At 40.8% G+C, this 26,361-nt stretch overlaps 1 protein-coding gene across 5 annotated transcripts in view; it reads left to right on the top strand.

Moving 5' to 3' along the window:
• Usp6nl (USP6 N-terminal like) overlaps positions 1 to 26,361 on the top strand; it is a 199,548-nt gene that overhangs the window by 119,990 nt on the left and 53,197 nt on the right. For 4 of the 5 annotated variants that reach the window (XM_045134851.1, XM_045134852.1, XM_004662376.3 and 1 more), the window contains one exon: positions 5,112 to 5,192. In XM_045134851.1, coding sequence (XP_044990786.1) covers positions 5,112 to 5,192 — 81 coding nt within the window. Of the gene's footprint in view, positions 1 to 2,034; positions 2,085 to 5,111; positions 5,193 to 26,361 lie in introns of those variants that run through there. The other variant, XM_045134854.1, reaches the window with a different exon arrangement.

The following is a 26,361-nucleotide window of genomic DNA, read 5'->3' on the forward strand; positions in this document are numbered from 1 at the left end:
GTAATATTTTACATGATATACAGAATATTGAAGGCTTTTTCTTTTTTTTTTAAATTTCACATGGCTCAGAATCTTACTCAGAATACATCACTGATAGACCTTCCCGTGGCAGGGTTGTGTAAACATAGAGCCGCTCCCCTCTCCACTACTTGTCCTCTCCTGACCTCTGCTGGTGAGATGGAGGCATTGGTGACTCCAGTCACCTTCATCTTCACCTTGAGTCCTAGTTGTATGAGATGCAGAAAACCAAAGTGCTTTTACTACTCTCATACTTTTCATAGTATGGAGCACTTCTGGTTACCAAGACACATTTGAGTTTTTCCCAGCATGCCAGGCAGTTCCCCAAGTGAATCCTCAATTTTGACATTTGGGTTCAGACCCAAAGTTTAAGGGCCCACTCCCGCCAGAATGCTCCCATATCAAATGCAAATCAAAAGCCCATGTTGTCATCTGTGATCCTAACCAATGGTGTATAAATCAGAGGCTCTCATGACCACTTCCTGGGTTTGATGATTTACTGATTATCTCATAGAATGTGCTTTACTTAGTTACCCAGTCATTATAAAAGGAAACAATGTAGGAACAGCAAAATGGAAGATGCATGGATCAAGGTATAGAGCTCCCATGAACTCCTTGGGGGCAATACCCTAAGAACTGGAATTTGTCCAAAGCCTGGGGGATTTGAATAGAGGCTCTATGGCAGAGGCATCATCAATGATTGACCCAGTCTATGGTGTTTTAGATCCCGGCACTGGGGCACACCAGAAATGTATTTCTTAGGCCCGGTGTGTTGGTGTACGCCTTTAATCCCAGCACTTGGGTGGCAGAGGCAAGAGGATTGTCATGAGTTTGAGGCCACTCGGAGACTACATAGTGAATTCCAAGTCAGCCTGAGCAAGAGTGAGACCCTACCTTGGAAAAAAAAAAAAAATAGAAGAACCATAAAGCCTCTGAAGACTTAAATTTGAGTGAAGTTCTAAAATGTGTTATTCTGAAAGAGACTATTTAATAATCCAACCATACATTTCTCCACATTTAACTTGTACTGTCTGAATTCTTAACCATATCAATAAGAAACAAAGGTTTGAGACCAGACAGAAGGCAAACTATGTTGGCAATACAACACATAGTTGTTGAATGTTGTTTCATTCCTCTACGGAGCAAAAAGAGTTACCTGAAACCACTGGAGCATGAGGCGTAATGAAGACGACGGCAGTTCTGCTCTCAGTCCTTTCCCTCTACGTGCTGTCATAGAAGAGGACAGTGCTGACTTGGAGAGGACATCAAGTTAAAATAATTGGTTATCATATCATGAACTTAGAAGTGTAGCCCTTCCCTGAAAACAGTTCCTGGGAAGCCACATATATAGCAATCTTATTTTACTCATTTGAGGCAATGGAGAGATACCCATGGAATGCAGAGTTAAAACTAATATACTATTTTCTTTAGATATGTGTTATTCTGACATTTTGAGTAAAGTAGAAATTTTTACGCTTAATTTTATAAATTAAAATGTGTTTATTAGCACATTTACTACTCAGAACCTAGCTTTTATTTTATTTTTAAATATTGTTTATTTACAAGCAAGGTGTAGGGAGGCAGAGAATGGGCACACCAGGGCCTTCTGCCACTGCAAGCCAGCTCCACATGCATGTACTGCTTTATGCATCTGGCTTTACATGACCTAAGGAATGGAACCTGGGTTATCAGGCTTTGCAAGCAAGCTCTTTTATCCACTGAGTCATCTCTCTAACCCCAGAACATAGTTTTTGAATACCACTTTCCATTAAAGAGAAAACTTTTCTTAAAGCAATGGCTGCTGATTTAAAATTTCTTATATAACAACCCCTGTTTTATATGATGAAATTGAAAGAGAAGCATACACCTTGGTCCTCGTGGTCAAGGATTATACTTTAATAATGAAAGGATTTGAGCACTTATGACACTTATTCCAAGTATTGATACTGTAACAATAATTGTCATACTTTTAATTTTGTAGGTGAAACAATTAAAGTACAGAAGAATTAAATAATTTACCCCCAATGAAGGAGATTAGAAGAGGCAGAACCCTGATTTGAATCCAGGTCAGCTCTGGGTCCTTACTCCATGACACAGATCCTAACAAAATAGTTAATTTCTCTTGGAACATGGAGGCATTTGAGAGAGGCTCCTGACCTTGGACATAGCTGGATCTTGAGAGGTTGCATATGATTTTGCCAAATGGTAATGTCTTAGCTTTCTCATTGCTCCAACAGAGTATCTGGAAAAAGAGCAACTTAAGGAAGGAAGGGCTTATTTGGACTTGTAGTTTGAGGGTCAGCCATGGCAGCAGGAACTTGAGCAGCTGGTTGCACTGCATCCACCCTCAGGAAGCAGAGAGGGATGAATGCACTCACCTTGCTTGCTTTTATTCAGGCATGTGCCCCATCCCTTAGAAAGGTGCTGTCCACAGTTAGGGTGGAGCTTATCATCCATCTCAGTTTAACCCAGTTTAGAAACTCCTCATAGACATGCCCTAGGTTTGTCTTCTAGGTGGTCTTGATCTTGTCAAGTTGCCAGTATTAACTATCACAGATGGTGAGGAAAAGCATCACAGGCAGATGAATAGCAAAGCTTGTCCAAAGAGTCCTGATAGAACATTTATGTTGGGAATGACTCACAGTTGAGGATGGGTAGATTATAAAAACAGAGTGAAGCTGGGTGGACTGTATTGAGAAGGGCCATTATGTATGCTGGGTTTCTTTGTGGGTAACGAGTAGGTACTGAAAGATTTTAAAGTGAGATGTGCAAAAAGTTGGTAGCAGTGCAGAGAATGTATTGAAGGCTGAGAAGTAGTGGGGAGCCATTATTTTTTTCATAAACAACTGCTTGAGTGGGACAGAGGACAGGTTGCAAAAAAGAAACAGGAGTAGCAGACTGTAGTTTATGTTTGCACACTAACATAAAGGGGAGAGCAAAACATCTTCAAGGTACCAGCTGGTTGAGTTTAAAGGGTCTGTTGAACTTTTAGGTTAAGATCTTAATATACTGTTCTACTTTTTGTCTTGTTGTAGGTAGATCTATGGCAAGTTGAGGCATTTTTGCACATATTTCTAGGGCACTTAAGTCCACAGTTGGCTTTAGTTCTTGCTTTAAATAATTGGTTGAATCGTTAGCTTCAGTATATTTGGCAAGAAAATGTGTTTTAATGATGATTATAGATGGATTGGAGGGGGAAATACTCTCACATACATTCAAGTCTTGTACAGTTGAAATGACAACACTGTGGAGTTAATGTTTAAGCTTGACTGAACCACTGCTGTATAATTTTAAATCCCTGGATCTTGGGACCTTATTCAAGGTATAACCTTTCATATATTACAAAAGAAAAACATGCTGGGCATGGTGGTGCATGCCTTTAATCCCAGTACTTGGGAGGCAGAGGTAGAAGGATCACTGTGAGTTTGAGGCCAGCCTGAGACTACATAGTAAATTCCAGGTCAGCCCAGGCTAAAGCAAAACCCTACCTTGAAACACCCACCCCCCCCAAAAAAAGGAAAACATAAAAGCCCTCAAAATTGTGTATATGTATATATTTTATCCTTGCTGTGGGAGATTGAATAGGCATTAAAATTATGGAATACAAAGTATATCTTTCATATTTTTATTATTTTGGTTTTTCAAGATAGGGTTTCACTCTAGTCCAGGCTGACCTGGAATTCACTATGTAGTCTCAGGGTGTCCTCAAACTCACAGTGATCCTCCTACCTCTGCCTCCTAAGTGCTGGGATTAAAGGCGCGTGCCACCATGTCTGGCCAATGCATGTCTAACAAAAAAAGAATGATTAACTTCCTAAAGTAATTTGTTTATAATTCATACTCGTAAAAAATGAAAGCCAGCAAGAAACATGCTAGATCTTGGCGAGGTGGTGTGTGTTACTATTTTTGGTTGGCTCGAATTTTTTGGTGTCTTACTGTTCATGGGAAAGGGATTATGCTTTAAAGAAGTCAGGGGTGGAAATGCAGAACAAAAAATAAATGGCATCCTAGAGTAACTCAGCTTTCCACAGCTTGGGTTTCTCTAAAGTCACATTTAGCAGAAACATTAATTAGATTTCAGTGCCCCACTGAGTTTTAAAATTAAACATTTCTGGAGCCATCTGCAACATTTTATCACTAATAATATAATGAGGACTATGCTTAGCCTTTTGAAAAATGAAATTACAATTCTTTTGCTCATAAGTAATCATCTTTTATTATGAAAAACTCATCACAAAATTTAATGAGTAATTAAAGAGTTTTAAGAGTATATTTAACAGTAAATTCTATTAAAATACTCTCTTTGGTGAGGATTTTTTTTTCTAAATTCAGTACTTTCTTTGGGGTTTTATGCTTCTTTTAGGTCTAAAATTATTGGTGGTAGGTGTGCACCATCTGAATACATAACACCTGCCTATTTGAGGCTGGATTGAAGCCAGTCAGCAAAGAGCCGCAGATTTCTTCCAGGAAGCGTGATTGCTATGCTAGAACAGAAGACCCTGGCGTCAGAAGTGGTGTGGCTAAGATGCCTGCTGAGTCCCTCCCTTACTTTCCTCCCTAGAGTTGCTGCTTAACCCGTTGTGTCTATTTCCTACTGTAAATAAAAGTGAGCAGACCGCCTCATGAGGTTGAAGGGTGCACACGTCCTGGAGTGTAAGATGTATTCCCAGGTACTTGCTGCCTTTCCTAGTTGTCTTCTATCTGGAAATCAAAATGAGGAGCAAGCGTTGTCTTTCTCACCCTCTCTACTCCCCAGATTCACTTTCCTGAGATGCACAAGACTTTTGCCCACTTTAGCAGCCTAGACTTCTGGCGTTTGCTTCTTAAAGCCCTTGAAACTTCTGCAGGACCCTAGGATGCTGCATGGTCTCAGAATATCTATTCACATCTGTTTCCAGTATTTTCCCCACATTATACTATGTAAAACTTTTGAATACTAGTGATACAATTCTAATATAATATTATTCAACTAAAACTTAGGTTTTTTGCTCTAAAATATGGTATAACTTCTTAAAAGAACATTTTTGATTTTTTTGTAATTTATAAGTGAAGCTTTGAATAAACATTAACAATAGACTTATATTTTATTTCAGCAAAAGCACTTGGAAATTGAGAGAACTACCAAATGGCTGAAAATGTTGAAAGGATGGGAAAAATACAAGAACACTGAAAAGGTAGTTAAAATTAATGTTATTTCCATATGAAATCATAAAAATTCAATTAGGTTTACACAGTAAGATTTCCTTCACTTACAGGAATGTTAAATTCATGTTCGTTTTTGGAAATGTAGTTTAGAAGAAGGCCTTGCTTTAGGAGTCTTTATGTTGTAAATAACGGCATACCCCATTCAAGTTGCGATTAGCTACTAGAAGACTTGTGTTGGAGGTACCAAGGTAAGGCGTGGTTGAGGTCAGCTGCTCCTCTAGGCTGCCCGTAATTCTGAGGGTAGCCATCATACTTTGGTATGCATCCAAAGCTCCACATGGGGCTGGAGAGACTGCATGGTGGTTAGAGCACTTGCCTACAAAGCCAAAGGACCCAGGTTTGGTTCCCCAGAACCCACGTAAGCCAGATGCACAAAGTGATACATATGTCTGGAGTTTGTTTGCAGTGGCTGAAGGCCCTAGTGTGACCATTCTCTCTTTCTCTCTTGCTCAAATAAAATAAATAAATAAAAATTTAAAAGCTCCATCTGTCCCTCTTGTTTTATCACTTAGCATAGTAAGACTTGTACTCAAGAGTTGAGATTTAATAAAATTAATGCTTTTACTGTTTTATCAAGGACACTCTTTTTTAATATTATTTTGTGTATAATATAATAGGTTATACTCTTCCATCCCCTCACTCCTGACCCCACCATCCTGGGAGCCCTCCCCCGTGATGTTATAGTATCCACTGTGGGGCATTAAGGCCTCAGTTCTTGTGGGGTAGTGGTGGGAGGGGGTGTGTCTCAGGATATTCCTACCCACTCTGTAGGTCTTAACAATCTTTCTGCCCCTTCTGCAGTGTTCCCTGAGCCATGGCAGGCCTGTTGGCAGTCTGATTTAGTGTTGAGTTCTTTGTAACGTCTGGCTTTTGCTTTGATGGGTTTTGATTGATCATCATGTCTGTCACTATTGCTCTGAAGCTGGTTGTCAGGCTAGCTGGAAGAGCAGTACTCATGGCGCTGTTTCCTCCACAATTTCTCCTGGGCTCTAGCAGATATGGTAGAGGTGGCACGTCTTGTATCTTTTTGTCTTATCTGTGAATCTAGGTTCTCCTCCATTTTCTCTACCATCTGTAAAATAAAACAGATTCTCCAACCAAGAGTTTATCAAGGTCATTCTTTTTTTAAAATTTTTTAATTTTAATTTTTTTATTTATTTGAGAGTGACAGAGTGAGAAAGAGGCAGATAGAGAAAGAATGGGCGCGCCAGGGCCTCCAGCTGCTGCAAACGAACTCCAGATGTGTGCGCCCCCTTGTGCATTTGGCTAACGTGGGTCCTGAGGAATGGAGCCTCAAACCAGGATCCTTTGGCTTCACAGGCAAGCACTTAACTGCTTAGCCATCTCTCCAGCACTATCAAGGACATTCTTAAGTGACTTTTCGTTTTTTTGTTTTGTTTTTGTTTTTGGTTTTGGTTTTTCGAGGTAGGGTCTCACTGTAGCTCAGGCTGACCTGGAATTCACTATGTAGTCTCAGGGTGGCCTCGAACTCAAGGTGATACTCCTACCTTTGCCTCCCGAATGCTGGGATTAAAGGTGTGCGCCACCACACCCGGTTTAAGTGACTTTTCTTAAACCTGGTGCAGTGCTGTTGCTGTCTTAATTCGTACCTAGTTATAGCAGTTTTTATCAACATTGGTTTCCTCCTGTTACTGCAAAAGTTATCACAATGAAAACAGAAACAAAAGTTCTAGTCATATTATGAAAATAGTTTTTACCTCATACTTTGGGAACCACTGCCATCTAAGTGTCAATTCCTTCATCTGTAAAGTAGTGATAATTATGCTCAACAAAGAGATGAAGATGTAGTGGGTTAATGCATGCAGGGGTTGTATTTAGCATTTGTAGCAGACAGCTTCAGGTTCACTGAGATGAACTTCCCAGACCAGGCACAGTTTTGGAAGGGATATTTATCAAAGCTTACAGATCCAGAGGAAGTTCCATAATGGCAGAAGAACCTGGCCTGCTTCCGCAGGACCAAACACACAGAGAGAAGCACAAGCCTAAAAGCCAAAAGTCACACAGCATAGCACACTTTGTATATCTTTAGTTTGAAATCTCATCCCCTGCCACACACACACACCTTAAGATCCTCCCAGTGAGACTGCCTCCAGCTAGGTGGCTACAGATGCAAACTACCACAGCATTGTACTTATGGAAAATATTGACTAAATGTTAACTACCAGTGTGAGGTTTTTAAGAGAGTCAGGTCCTCCCTCCAATCTTCCATAGTCTTACAACAAATGCAGCTAAGTTAACTTTTAGGACTTTATAAGCCCATTCCTTATACTTTTTACCTATGAACACCCCAACCACACACTTTCTGTATAAATAGAAATTATTATACACAAACATTTGCCAACAAGAAATGTAGAGATCCTTGGGTTCTGGTAGGTATGGTATAGAAGCCATATATAACAGAGAGAGTAAAGGAAAAAAGTCAGAATATTCCAAGTTCAAACTACAGTCTGCCACTCATTAACTGTATGACTGTGGGGAAGGTATTTAGCCTTTTTCTAACATACTATGCTCATGTATGAGGGTTCTGTAGAGGAACAGAACCGATAGAATGAACTGTATTAAAAGGGAATTTGGGCTGGAGAGATGGCTTAGCGGTTAAACGCTTGCCTGTGAAGCCTAAGGACCCCGGTTCGAGGCTCGGTTCCCCAGGTCCCACGTTAGCCAGATGCACAAGGGGGCGCACGCATCTGGAGTTCGTTTGCAGAGGCTGGAAGCCCTGGCGCGCCCATTCTCTCTCTCTCCCTCTATCTGTCTTTCTCTCTGTGTCTGACGCTCTCAAATAAATAAATAAATAAATAATTTTTTTAAAAAAGGGAATTTATTGGATTACCTTATGGAAGTCTAATAATAGCTGTTGTAGGCCTGAGAGTCAAGGAACCCAGCAGCTGCTCAGGCCATGAGGCTGGATGCCTCAGCAGTCCCAATCCAACACTGAAGGCCTGGATGATTCCTGGAGAGCTGTAGTCTTCAGTCCACGCTGGAAGGCAGCCAGCAGCCAGCAGCCAGGTGGGAGGAAAGGAGTCTTTTCTTCTAGAGCTTCCTTAGATAAAACCTCCTCCCCTCCCCCAGAGAGGCACCCACTCTGGGAGAAGGACTTCCTCTCTCAGTTAATCCTTCCTGGAAGCAACCTCAGAGACCCACTTAAGAGGAATGTCTGTGGATTACTGTGGGTTCCTGGGTCCTCCCTCTGGGGCCAGCCACAGTTCCTCCAAAGGCATCCCAGGCAACCGTGGTGGTGAGTGCACAAAAGTAAAGACGTTCTGGAGACAGTTTCTGTGAATAGCTCTTGGTTTATTGCCAGGGAAATGGGTTTATAAGCAGTTGAGGGTCCTAAGGGATTGGATGTACAAAGTTGCTTTCTGATGCCTAATTAGCGTATGGGGACATTCATTCCAGCATGTAGGCAATGGTACAAGGGGATGGGCTTTGCAAGGCGCTGGCTGATACCATATAAGGAGTTTCCTAGGCAACTAGCCAAAGGCCACAGGGTTTTGGGCAAAGCATAAGTCTTATCTGAATGTCCAGGTATCCTCTGCTTGGAGAGGGAGTGGTCTTAACTTCCTGCTGATCTCAGGGTTCAAGATTTTGTCTAGGATCCTGGTTCACTGTACCCCCAAGAATGGGGGGAAGAGCTCCCCTGCTGGTCCAGTCTCCAAGATATGACTGGGGGTTCAGGCTGCAGCAATCCCTCCATAGCCCCGGGCCTTCATGTCAGACAGCCTAGGTTTGCTTTAACCCAGGGCCCTGCCTATGTCCAACAGGTTACTAAACAGATCAAGTTGACAACAAAATGTAACCATTGTTATGAGGTTTGATATCGTACAAGTAAGACCATCAGCTCATGGAATGTGAGGCAAAGTTTTATTGGGTAAAAAAGAAAAGAAAAAAAGAAGAAAGTCTGGTATATCAAGTCTGCACCCCAGAGTTGGGAACTCGGGTTGCAGCCCCGAACTGTTCAGAGTGTCAGCTTTCATTGGAAATAACCACATGGTGTTTATAGAAAAAAACAAAACAAAACAGGATGGGAGTTAAACCATAAATCAATTACAGGAAGTGCCTCGCCTCGGGGAGGGGGTGTCAGGTAGGCCTGCAACCAGGAATCGCCCACTGTCCTGCTTATATCTGTCCTTATGGATGTTGCTCAACAATGCAGGCCCAGGGTATTGCTATTTAGACTAGCAGAGCCTCCTGTTTATCTGCCATGCCCATCTGCTTAAACAAGTGTTACATTCCATGTTTTTATGAGGTCCTACAAGGAAGTGACTTCTGTTTTTCTCTAAGCTAGGTAAAAAGAAATGTAGAGAAATACAACATTTTGCTCACTTTACGCTATCACAAATTCACCCCTTGTCAACTTAACACCAAACCATATCTCTCTACATCATACTTGATTTCCAAATGAAGACAGTAACAGTCATAATTCTGCCTAACATGGTATAACTATCCCACATACAACCAGAAATGCACAGCCTTCCCCCCAACACAAAGCAAGGTTCCTTGAGGAATGCTTGGTCTGTAATATAATAGGTCTAATATAAATTCAACAACAGTTAGCTAGTGATATAATCTTAATATTGCTGTATATATGTACAAATACTCTTAACAAGGTAGGGCAAATTCACTCATGGCAATTACATAGTCCTGATTTTTATAACTGGTCATGGGGGCTTAGCTGCTATTTGTAACTGCCTTCTTCTACTACCCATTCTGTATTTCCTCCCCCTTCAACAAGCACTTCAGCAGGTCTTGGTTCTTTACCTGGAGGGGTGACCCATACCTTCATTCCTGAAGGATCTGGGCCATTTATCACACTGCCTCTATTGGGTTGTTGCAGCTGTCCATTGACTTTGATAACAGGGCATGTTTAACACCAAGAGATACCCAAGAGGATCTCCTGTACTCCAGACATACTTTTCCTTACATCCATTGTGGAGCAGCAGTCTGATTTCCCCATGGTAGTCTGGATCAGTCACTCCTGCTACCATTGCAACTCAGCCTTTTCACTCAAGGGCATCAGGAGCCCAAAGTGGCCAGGGGAAAGTCTTAGCTTCCTATTCAATGGAATGTTCTTTGTGCCTCCTGGCAAAAGCATGAACCCTCTGGAACCAAGACCTCTAGGCCGGCAGAGTGTAAGGTTGTGGGAACAGGAAGCAAAAATTTGGCTAATGGGTCACTTGGAGTGATGGTAAATGGGACCATTCCCATTCCCACCCCTTAATTCCTGGACCCATGAATCCGGGCTATAGGAGAAACAGTAACATATATAGGATGCTGATTCAGAGCATATATAGCTTGCTGGAGGACACTCCCCCAGCCCTCCAAGCTATTGCCACCTAGTTGGTGCTGTAGCTGTTTCTTTAAAGGGCCATCCCACCATTCTGTCAAGCCACTTGCTCCAGAGTGGTGGGGCACATGGTAAAACCAGTGAATTCCATGATCATGATCCCATTGCCATACTTCCCTGGCTGTCAAGTGGGTTCCTTGGTCAAAAGCACAATGCTATGTGGAATACCATGATGGTGGGTAAGGCATTCTGTAACCCCACGGATGGTAGTTTTGGTAGAAACAATGCATGCAGGAAAAGAAAATTCATACCTAGAATAAGTAAGAACAAAAACGTTCTCCTTTCCTTGATGGAAGTGGTCTACTGTTGTCAACCTGCACCAACTTACTGGCTGGTCAGGAACGCTACCATATCAGGGGCTCAGAGTTGGTCTCTGCTGCTGGCAGATTAGGCACTCAGCAGCAGCTGTAGCCAGATCAGTCTTAGTGGAAGTTAATGTTGTTGGGCCCATGTATATAGCCTGCATCCCTGCCACCATGGCCACTTTGTTCATGGACCCATTGGGCAATAGCAAGGATGGCTGAGGAAAGAGGTTGACCACTGTCCACAGAGTGGGTCAGCTTATCTACTTGATAATTAAAATCATTCTCTGATGTGAGTTCACCTTCTGATGAGCATTAATATTGGACACAAGTATCTTTATATCCTTTGCCCATTCAGAGAGTTCTATCTGCATACACCTTCCCCAAATGTACTTTTCACCAGTTTTCCAATTGTGCTCCTTCCAAGTGTCAAAACATCCAGCCAAACCATTGGCCACAGCCAATTGAGTCAGTGTATAACCACACATCAGGCCAGTTTTCCTTCCAAGCAAAGTATACAACCATGTGCACTGTTCGTAGTTATGCCCATTGTGAAACTTCCCCTACACCACAGTCCTTCAGAGTTGTCCCAGAAAGGTGCTGTAATGCTGGGGCTGTACACTTCTAGGAGGTGCCTGCGTAACATGCTGAACCATTTGTAAACCATGCCCTGGTCTCCTCTTCAGTCAGTTGATCACAGGGTACACCCCATGATGTCATAGGTACATGCTTAGGGACAGAAGGCACTGTAATAAGAGTAGCAACCATATGTATTTGGGCAACTTCCTCATGTGACTTATTTGTACCTTCAGGGCCTGGTTGAGCCCCATCTCCTATATATCACTTCCACTTGATGATGTAAATTGATGGCCCATTGTCAACCTTTCAGTTTCCACTAGGCCCAGTAGCAGGCCAAGAGCTGTCTCTTGGGCTTACAGGAACACCAGGACTAATCAGCCAGTACTAAAGAGTCATACCACTGTGAGTATTGTTTGCCTATGCTGTGTAGTAAGGTAAACATGCTCACCTTGCCTTTGGTGATTCAGCTCAGCCACTTGGCCCTTGTTACTCCAAGATCCAACTAGACCCATTACATTTAAGTCACTTAATGCAGCAACTGTGGTTCCCACTGTGATGTTGTCTTACATATTATGGCAATACTAGCGACGTTAAGCATGCCGGTGCTCCCCACACAAATCTGTTTCTTATAGTCTTAGTGAAGGGCCCAGCTTCTAGACCCTCCCATTGTGGGGGCAAAGATGAGTTTACATGCCAAATCCACTCCAGCATTCCAAGTTCTCTTTTAACCCCTTCATTAACGTTAAATCAAGCTTGAGCTCACTCACAGTAGGCCTCTTTTGAATCTATAATGCAGCCAAACAATCAAATAAACTCTTGGCACCTCTTTCAACTGCAAGAACTGCAGTGTTAAATCTAGAATCTCTGCTCAGTGGGCCGATTACAGTAAATTCAGCCTGATGTAATCTTATATTCCATTCCTTCTTCCATTATCCTATACCCTTAAAATCCATTCCCACACATATTCCCCATGCTTCTTTCTGCCTATGCAAACTAGAAAAGTCATGAAGTTCTTTGGGAGTGTATCTCACCTCCTTTGGTGTCCCTCTTTGAATCTCGCCTTTTTGAGGCTGCCTAGCCCCTGGCTAGAGCCACTGAGGAGCCAGTGCACCTCCTGCTGCTTCCTCAGACAGAGAAGGACGGCAAGGGTGTGTCATAGGAATCAATACATTAATGGGAATAATCAGGCAAAATCCACTTGAGAGAGAGGGAGAGAGCCCTTACTCACCTCTGTTAGGTCATGCCAAAACCTGACATAGGCCCTTAACTCAGACTGTGCTGAACTTACATACCTTTTACAGTGCTTTGTCTGAATCCTCCCACTTGGAGCGGGGAGAGACTGACATCCGTAAGTGCACGGTTCTGTCAAATAAGATTAAGAACAGGCAGCTGTTCCCGAGACAAGGCAGTTATATGCTGTCCAAAGGGGTCAGGCTCAGTCTCGGAATTATTGTTGGCTGCCATCAGAGGACTGTCCCCCGCTACAGTTCCAGAAGAGGGGAGTGCAGCATCTACCACTTCGCTGGAAGTCTTAGGAGCATTTACATTTCTTATAGGTACATTGATTATATTCCATCTAAGCTAGTATTATAAGCTAGAAACATTAGATATGTGGTATTCCTTCAGCAGGTGGAGAGTGCAATACTTCATGGGGTGGAGGTGGGGATGCTGCTGCTAAGGCAGAGAGGTCAGATTCTCATTCAAAACAGCTTCAATATCCCCAGATTCCTCAGGGTCTTCCCACACATCCCCATCCCAAGTCATAGGATCCCACTCTTTTCCAATCAGTGCCCCCACTTTCACTTCTGTAGCCTGTGAGGCTGGAATTTGAGTATCTGGTAGAGAATATCTAGATTTTTAGAACTGAAACTTTACTGAAAAGAAGCTTCAATTAGTATTCTGTTGCCTATATGTTCTCACATTTTACCTGCTACCTTTTGAATATCAGGCTTTACTGTTATTGACTTGTTTTGTTGTTTGTTGTTTGTAGTCAAGGCTAGTCTCCAGCTTCCCTAAAGCTGGTGTTACACATATGCACCATTACACCTACGCTGGACAGTATTTTATGGGGTCCGTTAAGTGAAGTAGTTTCTGTTAAGAGCATTGTGATTTATTGGTTCCAATACCATTGTGTGTCTAAGCTTAGTCATAGCACAGTACTACTACAGATACATATATGCATTGCTTTGTTGGGTAACTAACTTAAGGGCCTTTGAGACCATGTCTTAGCCAGCATTTTATTTTACTGACTAAAAATTTAGGCATTATTAAAAGTATATTTCTCAAGGCTGTGTGTCTTACCAGATTAGCAAGAGACTCCCTGTCCAGACTCCTGTCATTGTTATATCCTTTATGCTAGCCTTTCCTTTTCATGTCTGCTATTCGAAGATCAGGAGGAAATGGAACAGAGTTTTTTTTTTTTTTTTTTTTTTTAAGATTTATTTATCTATTTAAGACAGAGAGGGAGAGAGAGAATGGGCACGCCAGGGCCTCTAGCCACTGCAAACAAACTCCAGATGCATGTGCCACCTTGTGCACCTGGCTTATATGGAACCTGGGGAATCAAGCCCGGGTCCTTAGTCTTCAAGGCATATGCCTTAACCACTAAGCCATCTCTCCAGCCCTAGAATAGAGTTTTAAGTAAGGCAGTGGGGCTTTGTAGGTAGCAGAAAATGTTTTAGGTCTAGATTTGGGAGATGCATCCTGTTTGAGGCAGAGCCAAAGGAGTAGGTGCAATGAAGGAAAATAGGGGAGAAATGATGGGCAAAAGCAGTGCAGAGAGGAAGCCTTGTTTCCTGACATATACTTCAAGTTTTGAAAGTCCAGCAGATCTGATCCTAACTTGCTGAAAAATTTACTTACTGGCAGCAAAAATGATATTTATTGGCACATTTATCTCTGTTATGAGGTCACTAAGGTTAGAAAAAGGTATTGAAAAACAGACATTTCATCATTTTGTTTGTTTTTTGATAATAGATTTTCAAATGTATCTAATGTGTCTACAGGACTAAAATAGCCTATTTAATAAGCTGACAAATGAATAGAGTTACTAGAAATGAAAAGTAGACTTCATACAACCTTAAAAAGAGATTATATATAATCCATAAAACAAAAAGTTTTAAATAATTTTAAAAGTGGTGCTTTTCACTTTGGAATATTAAGTTGTTAAAAATTATGGTTGTTAAGACTATGTGTTCTGAAGTCAGACTAACTGAATTCCTCCCCCTCCTCCCCTCCCCATCCTCTGAGACAGGGTCTCACATTGTAGCCCAGGTGATCTCATGGTGATGTCCTGCTTTAGACTCACTCCCCATTGTTGGGGTTAGAGACTTGAGCCATTATGCCTGGCATCTTAGTTTTCTCATTTGTTAAATCGATATGATAATAGTACCTGCTCTTTAAAGATATAGTAATATATGGAATAAAGTGACCTAGAGACATATAAGATGGGCTCATAATAGATAATCAGAAAACAATAACTCTTGTTATTAATGTTGTTACTACTTAATTCATTATTATCCTCAATTTTTGTACCCATCTTTATTTCCCCTTCCTGGTACATTCATATGTATTCTTCAGTCTTGACTAAATATATAGCCATTTTTTCTAAAGAAAATTCTTCACATACAGAGTTAGTTCTTCTTTCCTCCCTTACCTGGAATAGCACTTCAGAATGAGGGCAAGCTAATAAGAAGTGACCCTCCAACAGATTCACTGCCCTTACCATCACCCCTTTGCTGTGTGTGCACTTGTGCACCCTGTGCACATGCATGCAGATGCCAGAGGAGGATGTTTATCTCCTTCTCTCATTCTTCCTCCTTATTTCCCCAAAACAGAGCATCCCTCTGAACCTGGAGCTCACCAGTGTGTGGTTGTGAGACTGGCTGTGCAGAGTTCTCAGTGATCCTTCTCTCTCTTCCCGCCCAGGTGGGGTTCTAGGCATACATAACCATGTCCAGCTACTTACATGGGTGCTGGGGATCAAATTCATGCCCTCATGCTTGTGTAGGAAGCTCTACATACTGACCTATCTTTTCAGTACTACCTCTAACATCTTTATCCCTAATTGTTTCTGGATGCCCTTAGAATTGCATATTGTGGCTCAGTTCATAAAGTGCTCACCACATAAGCATTGGGTACTGAGTTCAGATCCCCAGTACCAATAAAAAAGCTGGGGGAGGGGGTAGAGGAGTGTATGCAAAAAAAAAAAAAAATCCTGGGTATATCAGCACACACCTGTAATCTCAGTGCTGGGGAGGAGGAGACAGGAGAATCCTTGGCTCTTACTGGTTGGCCAGTCTAGCCAAATCTGTGAACTCCAGGTTCAATGAAAGACCCTCTCTCAAAAAAGATGGAGAGCAGGCTGGGGAAATGGCTTAGCAGTTAAGGCCTATGAAGCCTAAGGACCCTGGTTTGATTCCCCAGGACCCACATATGCCAGATACACAAGGGGGGATGCATGCATCTGGAGTTTGTTCACAGTGGCTGGTGGCCCTGGTACACTCTTTCTCTCTGCCTCTTCCTCTGTATCTCTCTTTCTCTCAAATAAATAAATCAAATATTAAAAATAAATTAAAGAAATAAAAGGTGGAGAGCAATTGAGGAAGACTCAATGTTTACCTCTGACCTCTACATACATGTACATACATATGTGCTCAAACATCTCACCATACACATGCTAAAACAAAATAATAATTCATATAAGAGCTAATCACCCCAGCCGATGCCTCCAGCAGAACTAGACATTGTTGCCTACCATTGATTTACTCCTCTGGCCTGATGAGGAGTTTGTGGGGTTGTTTGTTTGTTTGTTTGATTTTGAGTCTTTTTTTTAACATGACCTATCAGGACATGAGTTCAGCTCTGCCAGCAGTTACAATATATGCATGTTGTGTTAGAAATGATATTCTGTTTTAATTATCTATATTGGCTTATATGTTTGTTTTCCCAAGTACTTTTGTAAACACTGCAGAACTTTTTCATATTTGTGGTGGCAATATAGGAAGTATTGGCCACAAACCAGGTATTTATTACAGAATTTTTTAAACAAATTAATGATTGTTGAGAGAGTAAGGACAGTCAGCTCTCACTTTCTGGGGCAACTTTAATAAGTTATACTTCCTGAGAGGTAGTATGGTTTAGCAGAGAGACACTGTGCTCTGGGCATAAGAAAATGGAATTCTGACCTGGCCAGCCACTTTTCCGTACCTCTGTTTTCTCCCTGGCAGGTGGATATGCCATGCTTGTATCACAGGAATGTTAAAGAAAATGGGAAACTGTGGTTTGTTAATTGAAAAGTTATCAACAGGTACCAACTCCTCTGTTTGTAGAATAAACACGTTTCATCATAACTGTTTTACTTTGATGGACTATTATTGTGTTTTAAAATTTTTCCAAGACTTCTATGATCATTGAAAATGTGTATATATGTGTGTGTGTATATGTATGTTTATATGTATATACACACACATGGACTGGAGAGATGGCTTAGCAGCTAATGTGCTTACCTGCATAGCCCAAGGACCCAGTTTTGATTCCCAACTATCCATGCAAAGCCATATATACAAGGTGGTGCATATATCTAGATTGTTTCAAGTGTCTAGAGACCCTAATATGTGCATTCTCTCTATCTGCCCTTGTCTCCCTCTCCCCTCTATTCCCCCTCTCATAAAGAAATAAATAAAATTTTTAAAATATTTTAAAAGTTTATAGTCAAGTCATTTATATAACTATTCAAATATACTCACCTCCTCAGTATCTGGGGGGGGGGGGCTGATTCCAGGACCCCCACAGATTCCAGAATATTCAGGTGTTTGAGTCTCTTTTATAAAATATTTGCACATAACCTACTGCCATTCTCTGCTGTACTTTAAATCACCTCTAGGCCAAATATAAAGTCTGAGTAGTTGTAATACACAATTGTTTAATGAGTAAAGACAAGAAAAGTACATTTTCTTTTACATTTGCAAGACAAATTTTTTCCAAATATTTTTGATCTATGATTGATTGACTCCACAGATATAGAGCCATGAATATGGAGGGCCAACAAGATATAAAAAACAATGTATAGTTTAAAAATTATTACTTTAGAATATCATAATTTATTTATTTATATTTATTTATTTGAAAAGAAGAGAGAGGCAGACAATGGGCACCCTAGGGCCTCTAACCACTGCAAAGAAACTCCAGACATATGCACTACCTTGTGCATCTTGCTTACATGGGTTCTGGGGAATCAAACCTAGTAGGCTGCTCAGGCACGCTCCTTAACCACTAAGCCACCTCTCCAGGCATTTATTGATTTATTTATTTTAGTTTTTTGAGGTAGGGTCTCACTCTGACTCAGGCTGGACTGGAATTCACCATGTAGTCTCAGGGTGGCCTCAAACTCAAAGCTATCCTAACTCTGCCTCCCAAGTGCTGGGATTAAGGTATGTACCACCACGCCCGGCTTCATAATTTAATTTTTTCTCAATTTTTATTAACATCTTCCATTATTATAAAAAATATCCCATGCTAATACCCTCCCTCCCCCTACTTTCCCCTTTGAAATTCCATTCTTCATCATATCCCCTCCCCATCTTAATCAGTCTCTCTTTTATTTTGATGTCATGGCCTTTTCCTCCTCTTATGATGGTCTTGTGTAGGTAGTGTCGGGCACTGTGAGTTCATGGATATCCAGCATAATTTGATTTTTAATAAGTCTAAAGATGCTGGCAAAATAGTGTGCTATGGGCATGGATGGATGATCTGTGTTCTTATAAAGTAGAAAAAAATCTTAATTTTTTCTTATTAAGTAAAAACTTTGTATGGACACGCTATCTGTTGGTACCATCATTTTCTTCCTCATTGCCCCTATTCCATTGAGGACACGCCTTGGAGGGATTGCTGGTATTCATCCTGGGTTTGTGGATTAGGAATTGTGAGAGCAACAGTCATGAGGGGGAGCCTCTGGATATTCTCTCTCACCCTGTAGTTCTGACAGTCTGTCTGCCTCCTCTTCCACAAAATTCCTTGAGTCATGGTAGGTGTGTTTTAAGTCTGCTTTAGTTAGTGTTGAGCTCTCAGCAACTTCTGGACTTCTGCTTTGGAAGGTTTTGAGTGTCCTCAGTGTTTGTCTCCATCATGCTGGTGCAGGTTATCAGGCTTGCCATGGAAGCAGCGCTCTTGCTCATATTGCCAACTTCTCTGTTGTTTTACCCGGGTCTAGCTGATGTGTGAGGAGTGGTTTTTCCTGCCAGAGTGTCACCTACCTTCTTTTGTCTTGTTGATAGATTTTGGTTGTCTTCCATTATCTCTGACTTTTGAAGTAGAAAAACAGGCTCTCCAATGGCGAGTGAGATCAACAGAGGTTAAAGGGGTTAAACATCAGTAATTTAGAGCAATTTTGAAGGGTATAGCCTCTCTTGGCCAAAAACTAGTAGGAACTTCTCCTTGGAGTCCATAATCATTGTCTCCATGGGATTTTCACTCGGTTCCCAGTTCCAGCTGTGGGTTCCTTTCCATTAAGCAGACTCTTAGACAATCAAAAGACCATTGATTACCCAGCTAGGCTGTGTGCCACCATTGCACAGGTAGGTATGACTTGTGAGGCTGGTTGCTTTTGTATAGCAGTGTCCCCCACGCTGTTTTTGGCCATTTTCACTCAGCAGCTCGTGTAGTGCTTTCCAGCTCCATTTGTGCTAACCATCTGGGAACTGGCTTCCTTCCAGATTCCAGCCAGATCGCTTGATGTTCTGAGTTAGCAGCATGTTGTCTTCAGCAATAGGATCTTACCTTTTACCTTAAGAATCCGGAACCTCAACAGCTCAATATGGGTTATAACTAATTTCTGGTACTGGGAGTTATAAGCCAGAACTTTTTTTTTTTTTGGGGGGGGGGGTTAGGCTTCATCCCACCCTCTCCAGGGCCTTTCTTACCAGATGATCCCCCCCCCCCATATTCCTACTGAGGGTTACAACTTTTAGTTTACTTGACCAGGAGAAAGGTTTATATGGTACCAATTTATTTTGGATTTAGTTTTCTGTATATTTCCCATTCCCCTCCCCACAAACTCTTCTATCCCTGTTATTTGTCCCTTGAGTTGACTGTCAGGTATACCTGCAGTTCAAGCTGTTCCAGGTTAGGAAGCACAGATGAGGGAGAACAATGTAGCGATTTTCTTCCTGTGTTTGAGTCGCTTACTATGATCTGTTCCAAGTCGGATCATTTTCTTACAGATTTCATTATATCATTTTTTCTTATTGCTGAGTAGAGTTCCATTGTATATGTGTATCACATCTTCATTATTTCTCAAATGATGGGCATCTGGGTTGATTCCAGTTCTTAGTTAATGTGAATTGAGCAGCTATGAACATTGTTGAGCAAATATCCCTGCAGTGAGGAATGGAGCCTTTAGGGTAGATGCCCACTAGAGGAATAGCTGGGTCAGTTGGTAGCTCTATTTTTTTCCTTTTCAGGAGTCTCCATATTGATTTCCATAGTGGTTGTACAAGTTTGCATGTGTACAGCAGTGAATACGAATCCATATTTCCCCACATCCTCACCAACATTGATTGTCACTTGATATATATTTTTTAATGCTAGCCATTCTTCTGACTAGAGTAAGGTGGAATCTCATAGTTATTTTAATTTACATTTCCCTGATGGCTAAGGATGTTGAACATTCTCTTAGGTCAGTATTAGCCATTTTATTTTATTTTATTTTGTTTTCTCAATTTTTATTAACATTTTCCATGATTATAAAAAAGTATCCCATGGTAATCCCCCCCCCACTTTCCCTTTGAAATTCCATTCTCTATCATATCCCTTCCCCATCTCAATGAGTGTCTCTTTTATTTTGATGTCATGGTCTTTTCCTCCTCTTATACTGGTCTTGTGTAGGTAGTGTCAGGCACTGTGAGGTCATGGATATCCAGGCCGTTTTATGTCTGGAGGAAGCGCATTGTAAGGAGTCCTACCTTTCCTTTGGCTCTTACATTCTTTCTGCCATCTCTTCCGCATTAGACCCTGAGCCTTGGAAGGTGTGATCGAGATGCTACTCAGTACTCCAGTCACTTCTTTCCAGCACTATGATACCTTCTGAGTCATCCCAAGGTCACTGCCACCTGAAAAGAGAAGATTCTCTACCCAAAGTGAGAGTAGCATTAATATAAGGGTATAAATATTAAGAGAAGTGCTTACTGGGCAGTTTGATAAGCATTTTTCCAGACATCAGCAGATGATATACCCCTAGGGCTCATGACTACCCCTGTTTTAAGTTTTCAGTATCAGGGATGTGTTTCCCCCTATGAAGTGGGCCTCCAGTCCAATTGAAGTTGGTTTCCATCATGACAGACATGCCACTATTGCACTCGTAGGCTCATTTGGGCTGGCTGGCCAATTATAAGGCTTTCAGCATCCACTGTTGAGTATCTTTACTGGTGGTATCTCTTTCTCCCATTGAACTACATGTAGAATGGCTTCTTCTATCTTTCTGTCAGATGGTCTACATGGAGCAGGTTTTCAGCTCAGCTCCAGCAGGATTCCTCAGTGGCCTTGCAGCCCAAGTATGTGGAGTCTTCAGCAATAGGGTCTTGCCATCTATTCCTGGTGGGAAGCCAAGGGCCCCGGCAATGTCCTGTCATGTTTTGGGGCATTCAGGGACCTCCCTGGCCGGCAACTCACTGGAGGTATCCCATCCCTGGCACTGAAAATTTTCTAACAACGATCTGTGGCTCCTGAGTGTTCCATTGTCAGAAACCAGAGGATTCCATATGATTTATTTGCATCCTTTTTGATTTTGATTAGTCCTCCCTCTACCTTACCTTTACTCAGTCTCTTCCCCTGACCTCACTTCTTTCTTAGAGAATTCCCTATTCAGTTCTCTGCCCCATTTTCTACATGGGGTTGTCCAATTTGTCCAGTACCATTTGTAGAAGATATTGTATTTTCTCCAGTGTATCTTGTTGGTTCCTTTGTCAAAGATCAAGTAGCTGTAGTTACTTGAACTACAGTCTGTCTGTTTTTATGCCAGTACCATGCTGTTTTTGTTACTGTGGATTTGTAGTATAGCTTTAGAAATGGGTATGTTAATACTTCCAGAGGTTTTTCTTTTGCTGAAGATATTTTTGGATATCTGAGGCCTTTTGCCATTCTGTAGGAATTTTGATACTATTTTTTCTGTCTCTGTGAAGAATGGTGTTGGAATTTTTATTGGCATTGCAGTAAGTCTGTATACTCCTTTTAGTGGAATTGTCATTTTCACAATATTAGTTTTACCTATCAAGGAACATGAGAGGCTGCCATCTGCTCAGCTGAGTCCTCCTCAGTTTCTTTCTTGAGTGTTTTTATGTTTTCATTTTGTAGGTCTTTCATATCCTTGATTAATGTCATTGTAAGGTATTTGGTCTTTTCTGTGGCTATTGAAAAATGGGATACCCTCACTGATTTCTTTCTCTGTATATTTGTCTTGCATATAGGAAGACTACTGATTTTTGTTTGTTGATTTGGTATCCTGCCACTTTGCTGAAGAAACTTACCACCTTTGTAAATTTTATGGTAGTGTTTTGAGTCACTTACATATAGGATCATGTCATTTGCAAATAAGACAAGTTTGATATCTTCCTTTCTAAGTTAGATATTTTTTTATCTTCCTCCTGTCTTATTGCTTGGGCTAGGACTTCTAGTACTATGTTGAAGAGCAGTGGTGAGAGTGAGCACCAATCTCAATGGAGACACCTGGAGTTTTTCCCCATTAAATATTATTTGGGCTTTAGGTGCTTTCTATAGCCTTTATCATGTTGAAATACAAACCCTCCATGCCTAGTCTCTCTAGTGTTTAATCATAAAAGGATGTATTTTGCCAAAGACCTTCTCTGCATCAATTGAAATGATCATGTGATTCTTGAAATTAATTTTATTTATGTGAAGGCAGGCATGGTGGCCTTTAATCCCAGCATTCAGGAGGCAGAGATAGGAGGATTGCTGTGGGTTCGAGGCCAGCCTGAGAATACATAGTGAATTCCAGGTCAGCCTGGGCTACAGTGAGACCCTACCTCTAAAGACCAAAATAAATAAATAAATAAGTAAATAATTTATGTGGTTCATTAGATTGACTGATTTCCATATGTTGAACCATTCGTGCATCCCTGAGATAAAGTCTGACTGATTGAGGTGGATGATGCTTTTGATGTGTTGTTGAATTAGATTTGTGAAGAGTTTGTTCAGGATTTTTATATCGAAGTTCATCAGGGATATAGTTCTATGGCTTTCTTTTCTTATATCTCTGACTGGTTTTGGTATTAGGGTAATGCTAGCTTCATCGAAGGAGTTGGGAGAGCATTCCCAGTTCTTTCAGTTGAAAAATCTTGAGAAAAAGTGGTTTCAGTTCTTTAGGGAAGGTTTGGTAGAACTTGGCTGAAAATCCATTAGGTCGTAGATTTTTATGTTGGTGAGGTTTTAAAAATTATTATTATATTTTCTATCTTGATGGATATAATATGTTTGTTTAGGAGATTTAACTGCTCTGAATTTAGTTTGGGTAGATAGTATGCGTCAAGAAATTCATCCATTTCTTCCAGGTTATCCAATTTTGTGGAGCAGAAGTTCTGGAAATATGTCCTGATGATTCTTTGGATTTCATTGATAACTGTTGTTACCTCTCCCTTTTCATTTCTAACTTTGTTAATTTGAAACTTCTCTCTCTCTCTTTTTAAATTTTTCATTTGATCAAATCGCCAGAGTTTTATCAATCTTGGTCTTTTTTTTTTTTTCAAAGAATCAGCTCTTGGTTTCATCAGTTTTGTTAATTGTTTTCTTAGTTTCCAATTCATTAATTTCTGCTCCGATCTTGATTCTTTCTATCTGGAACTCTTAGATTTGGATTGTTTTTGTTTCCAATGCCTTTAGATGGATCATTAGATTATTAAATTGAGATCTCTTTGTCTTTGTTGTGAAGACATTTAACGCTATGAATTTTCCCCTTAGGAATTCATTGTTTCCTGTAAGTTTTGGTATCTTGTGTTCTTGTTATTCAGTTCTAGAAATTTTACAATTTCCTTTATATTTCTTCCATCACCCATTTATTATTTGTGTGTTATTCAGTCTCCCGGAGCTGGTATAATTTCTTTTATTTCTCTTATTGTTAATTTCTGGGAAGATATGGGGACTTTTCCTGAATTTATGGAGGCATGTTATAAGGCCTAATATACAATCTGTTTTGGAGAAGGTTCCTTGGGCTGTTGACAGGGATGCACATTCTGTAGAATTGAGGTGGACTGTTCTGTAGATGTCCGTTAGGACTAGATGATCTGTGGTGTTGTAAAGCTTTATTATTTCACTGTTGAATGTCTACTTGGATGATATGTCTACTGATGATAGTGGGATATTGAAGATTGAAGTCCCCTAATATGATAGTGTTGGGATTTATTTCTGGTTTGTTGTCAAGTAGGTTTATATTTATATAAATTTGTGTGCGTGTATGTATGTGTGTGTGTGTACACACACACACATACATACACACACACACATAGTGATTCACCTGTGTTTGTTGCATATAGATTTATGATTGTAATGTCCTCTTGTTGGATCATTCCCGTAAGTAAAAAGTACCCTTCCTTGTCCTTTTGGATTACGTTTTGTTTGAAGTCTGTTTTTTTCAGATATTCATATAACAACACCCACCGATTTCCATTGCTTGAAAACTAATTTTCCATTCTTTCACCCTTGAGGAAGTATCTGTCCTTAGTGGTGAGGTAGATTTCTTGAAGAGGGCAGATAGAAAGATCCATTTTTTTTTATTTATTTATTTTTTATTGACAGCTTCCATGATTGTAAACAATATCTGTGGTAATTCCCTCCCTCCCCCCACTTTCCCCTTTGAAACTCCATTCTCCATCATATCCCCTCTCCTTCTCAATCAGTCTCTCTTTTATTTTGATGTCATGGAAAGATCCATTTTTTTAATCTACCCTGTTAACTTGTATCTTTGGGTTGGTGAGTTCAGACCATTAATATATAAGCTTATAATTGGGAGGTTCCATTTAATCCCTACCATGTTGGAGGTTTTATGGAGTCTGGTGCTTTTTTGGTCTTTGTGTTTTCATGCCTGCTCGAGGTTGGTTGCTGTGTTCTTCCTCTTGTAGGTTCTTCAGCTTGGTTGTTCAGCTCTTCTGGGTAGTTTTCCCTGAAGCATTCTCTGTAGGTTTGGCTTTGTGTTGAGATAATCATAGAGCAAGCTTTTATCATGGGTGGCTTTTCTTTCACCCTCTATTATGAAGGATACTTTCATTGGATACAGTAATTTGGGTTGAAAACCATAGTTTTTTAGGCTTTGAAGTACTCCATTCCAGGCCCTTCTGGCATTCAAGGTTTCCATGGAAAAATCTGAGTTAGTCCTGATGGGACTGCCTTTGTATTTTATTATTTATTATTTATTTATTTAGAGAAAGAGGGAGAGAGAATGGGCATGCCAGAGCTCCAGCCACTGCAAACGAAGTCCAGACACATGCACCCCTTTGTGCATCTGGCTAACATGGATCCTAGGGAACCAAACCGGGTCCTTTGACTTTTCAGGCAAATGCCTTAACTTCTAATCCATACCTCCAGCCCTGCCTTTGTATTTTATGAGTTGTTTCTCTTGTTGCTTTTAGCACTTTCTCTTTGTTTTCGTTAAGAATTTTAACTGTGACGTATCTTGGAGAGTTTTTTCCTTTGGTTCAGTCTCCTCAGTGTTCTTTGAGCTTCTTGTATCTGGATGGGTCTATCTGTTGAGAAGTTGGGAAGTTTTCTTCAATAATTTTGTTGACTATGTTCTCCATCCTTTGACCTGAATTTCTTCACCTTCTGATATACCCATGATCTAGATGTTTGGTTGCTTTAGGATATTTCACAGTTCTCTCAATGTTCTGTTAACATGATTTTTTTCACTTATCAAAGTTTTTGCTCTCCTGAACAGTTTCTTCTGTCTTATCTTCCAGATCAGTGGTTCTATACTCGACATGATTAACTCTGCTAGTTAGAGTTCCTAGAGGTGCTTTTACAAGCTCTATTTGATTTTTGCTTTCTGTATTGTGTCCATCTCTGTCAAATTCCAAATTCAGATCATGGTTTGATTTTGTTGATTTCTTCCTGAAATTCATTCTTGCATTTAATCATGTCTTAAGCTTAATCAGCTGGTTATTGAGAGCTTCTATTTTTTACTCACCTTCAATTCATTTATCTTACTTTTGAGGTCTCTCTGGTTTTCCTCAATTAAGTTAAACCTAGTGATGAAAGCTGTGTGCTGTAAGAGATTTCATTGCATTTCATGTATGTGATCGTTGGCTTTTTGATGATTTGCTTCCAGTTCAGCAAGTCTCTTGGTCAGCATCACATAGCTTATTGTGCTTTCATTTGGGGATTCTATTTCTGTTGTCTCCTTTATGTTGTCATTGGAGACTTCGTTGTGGGACTATGCAGTCTTTGTGGAGACCTCTCATCTCATTTTGTTGTTTTACTTTTTTTTTTTTTTTGCATTGGATGTACCCATCTTGGGGTAAAAGTGTTGTTTTGTTAAGGAGTAAGCAAGAATTTGCCCTTGTAGAATCTTCATTGTGTGTTCTGTTTTGGGTGTGAACTGGCTTGTCATGGAATGGCAGTGTATCCACAGAAGCTTAGGTTGCAGGTGTAATCAGCCCCAGGAGTGTCTGGGCACTAGCACTGCCTGCCACAGGCTTGGCAGTTTGGGTATTCCAGTCAAATGCATTGTCTCCAAGCTGGGAGAAGGAGTGGGAACCTCCTATGTGTGGGGTTGCCAAACACACCTGTTATAAGTCCTTCCAAACCCACCATGGGCCAGGCCTGAAGAATGCTAGCAACCCTCCCCTGATCTGAATTCACAGGCCAGAATCAGACGGGCACCTCATCTGGTCC

This window comes from Jaculus jaculus, chromosome 15 (assembly GCF_020740685.1).
Source record: "Jaculus jaculus isolate mJacJac1 chromosome 15, mJacJac1.mat.Y.cur, whole genome shotgun sequence".
NCBI lineage: Eukaryota > Metazoa > Chordata > Mammalia > Rodentia > Dipodidae > Jaculus > Jaculus jaculus.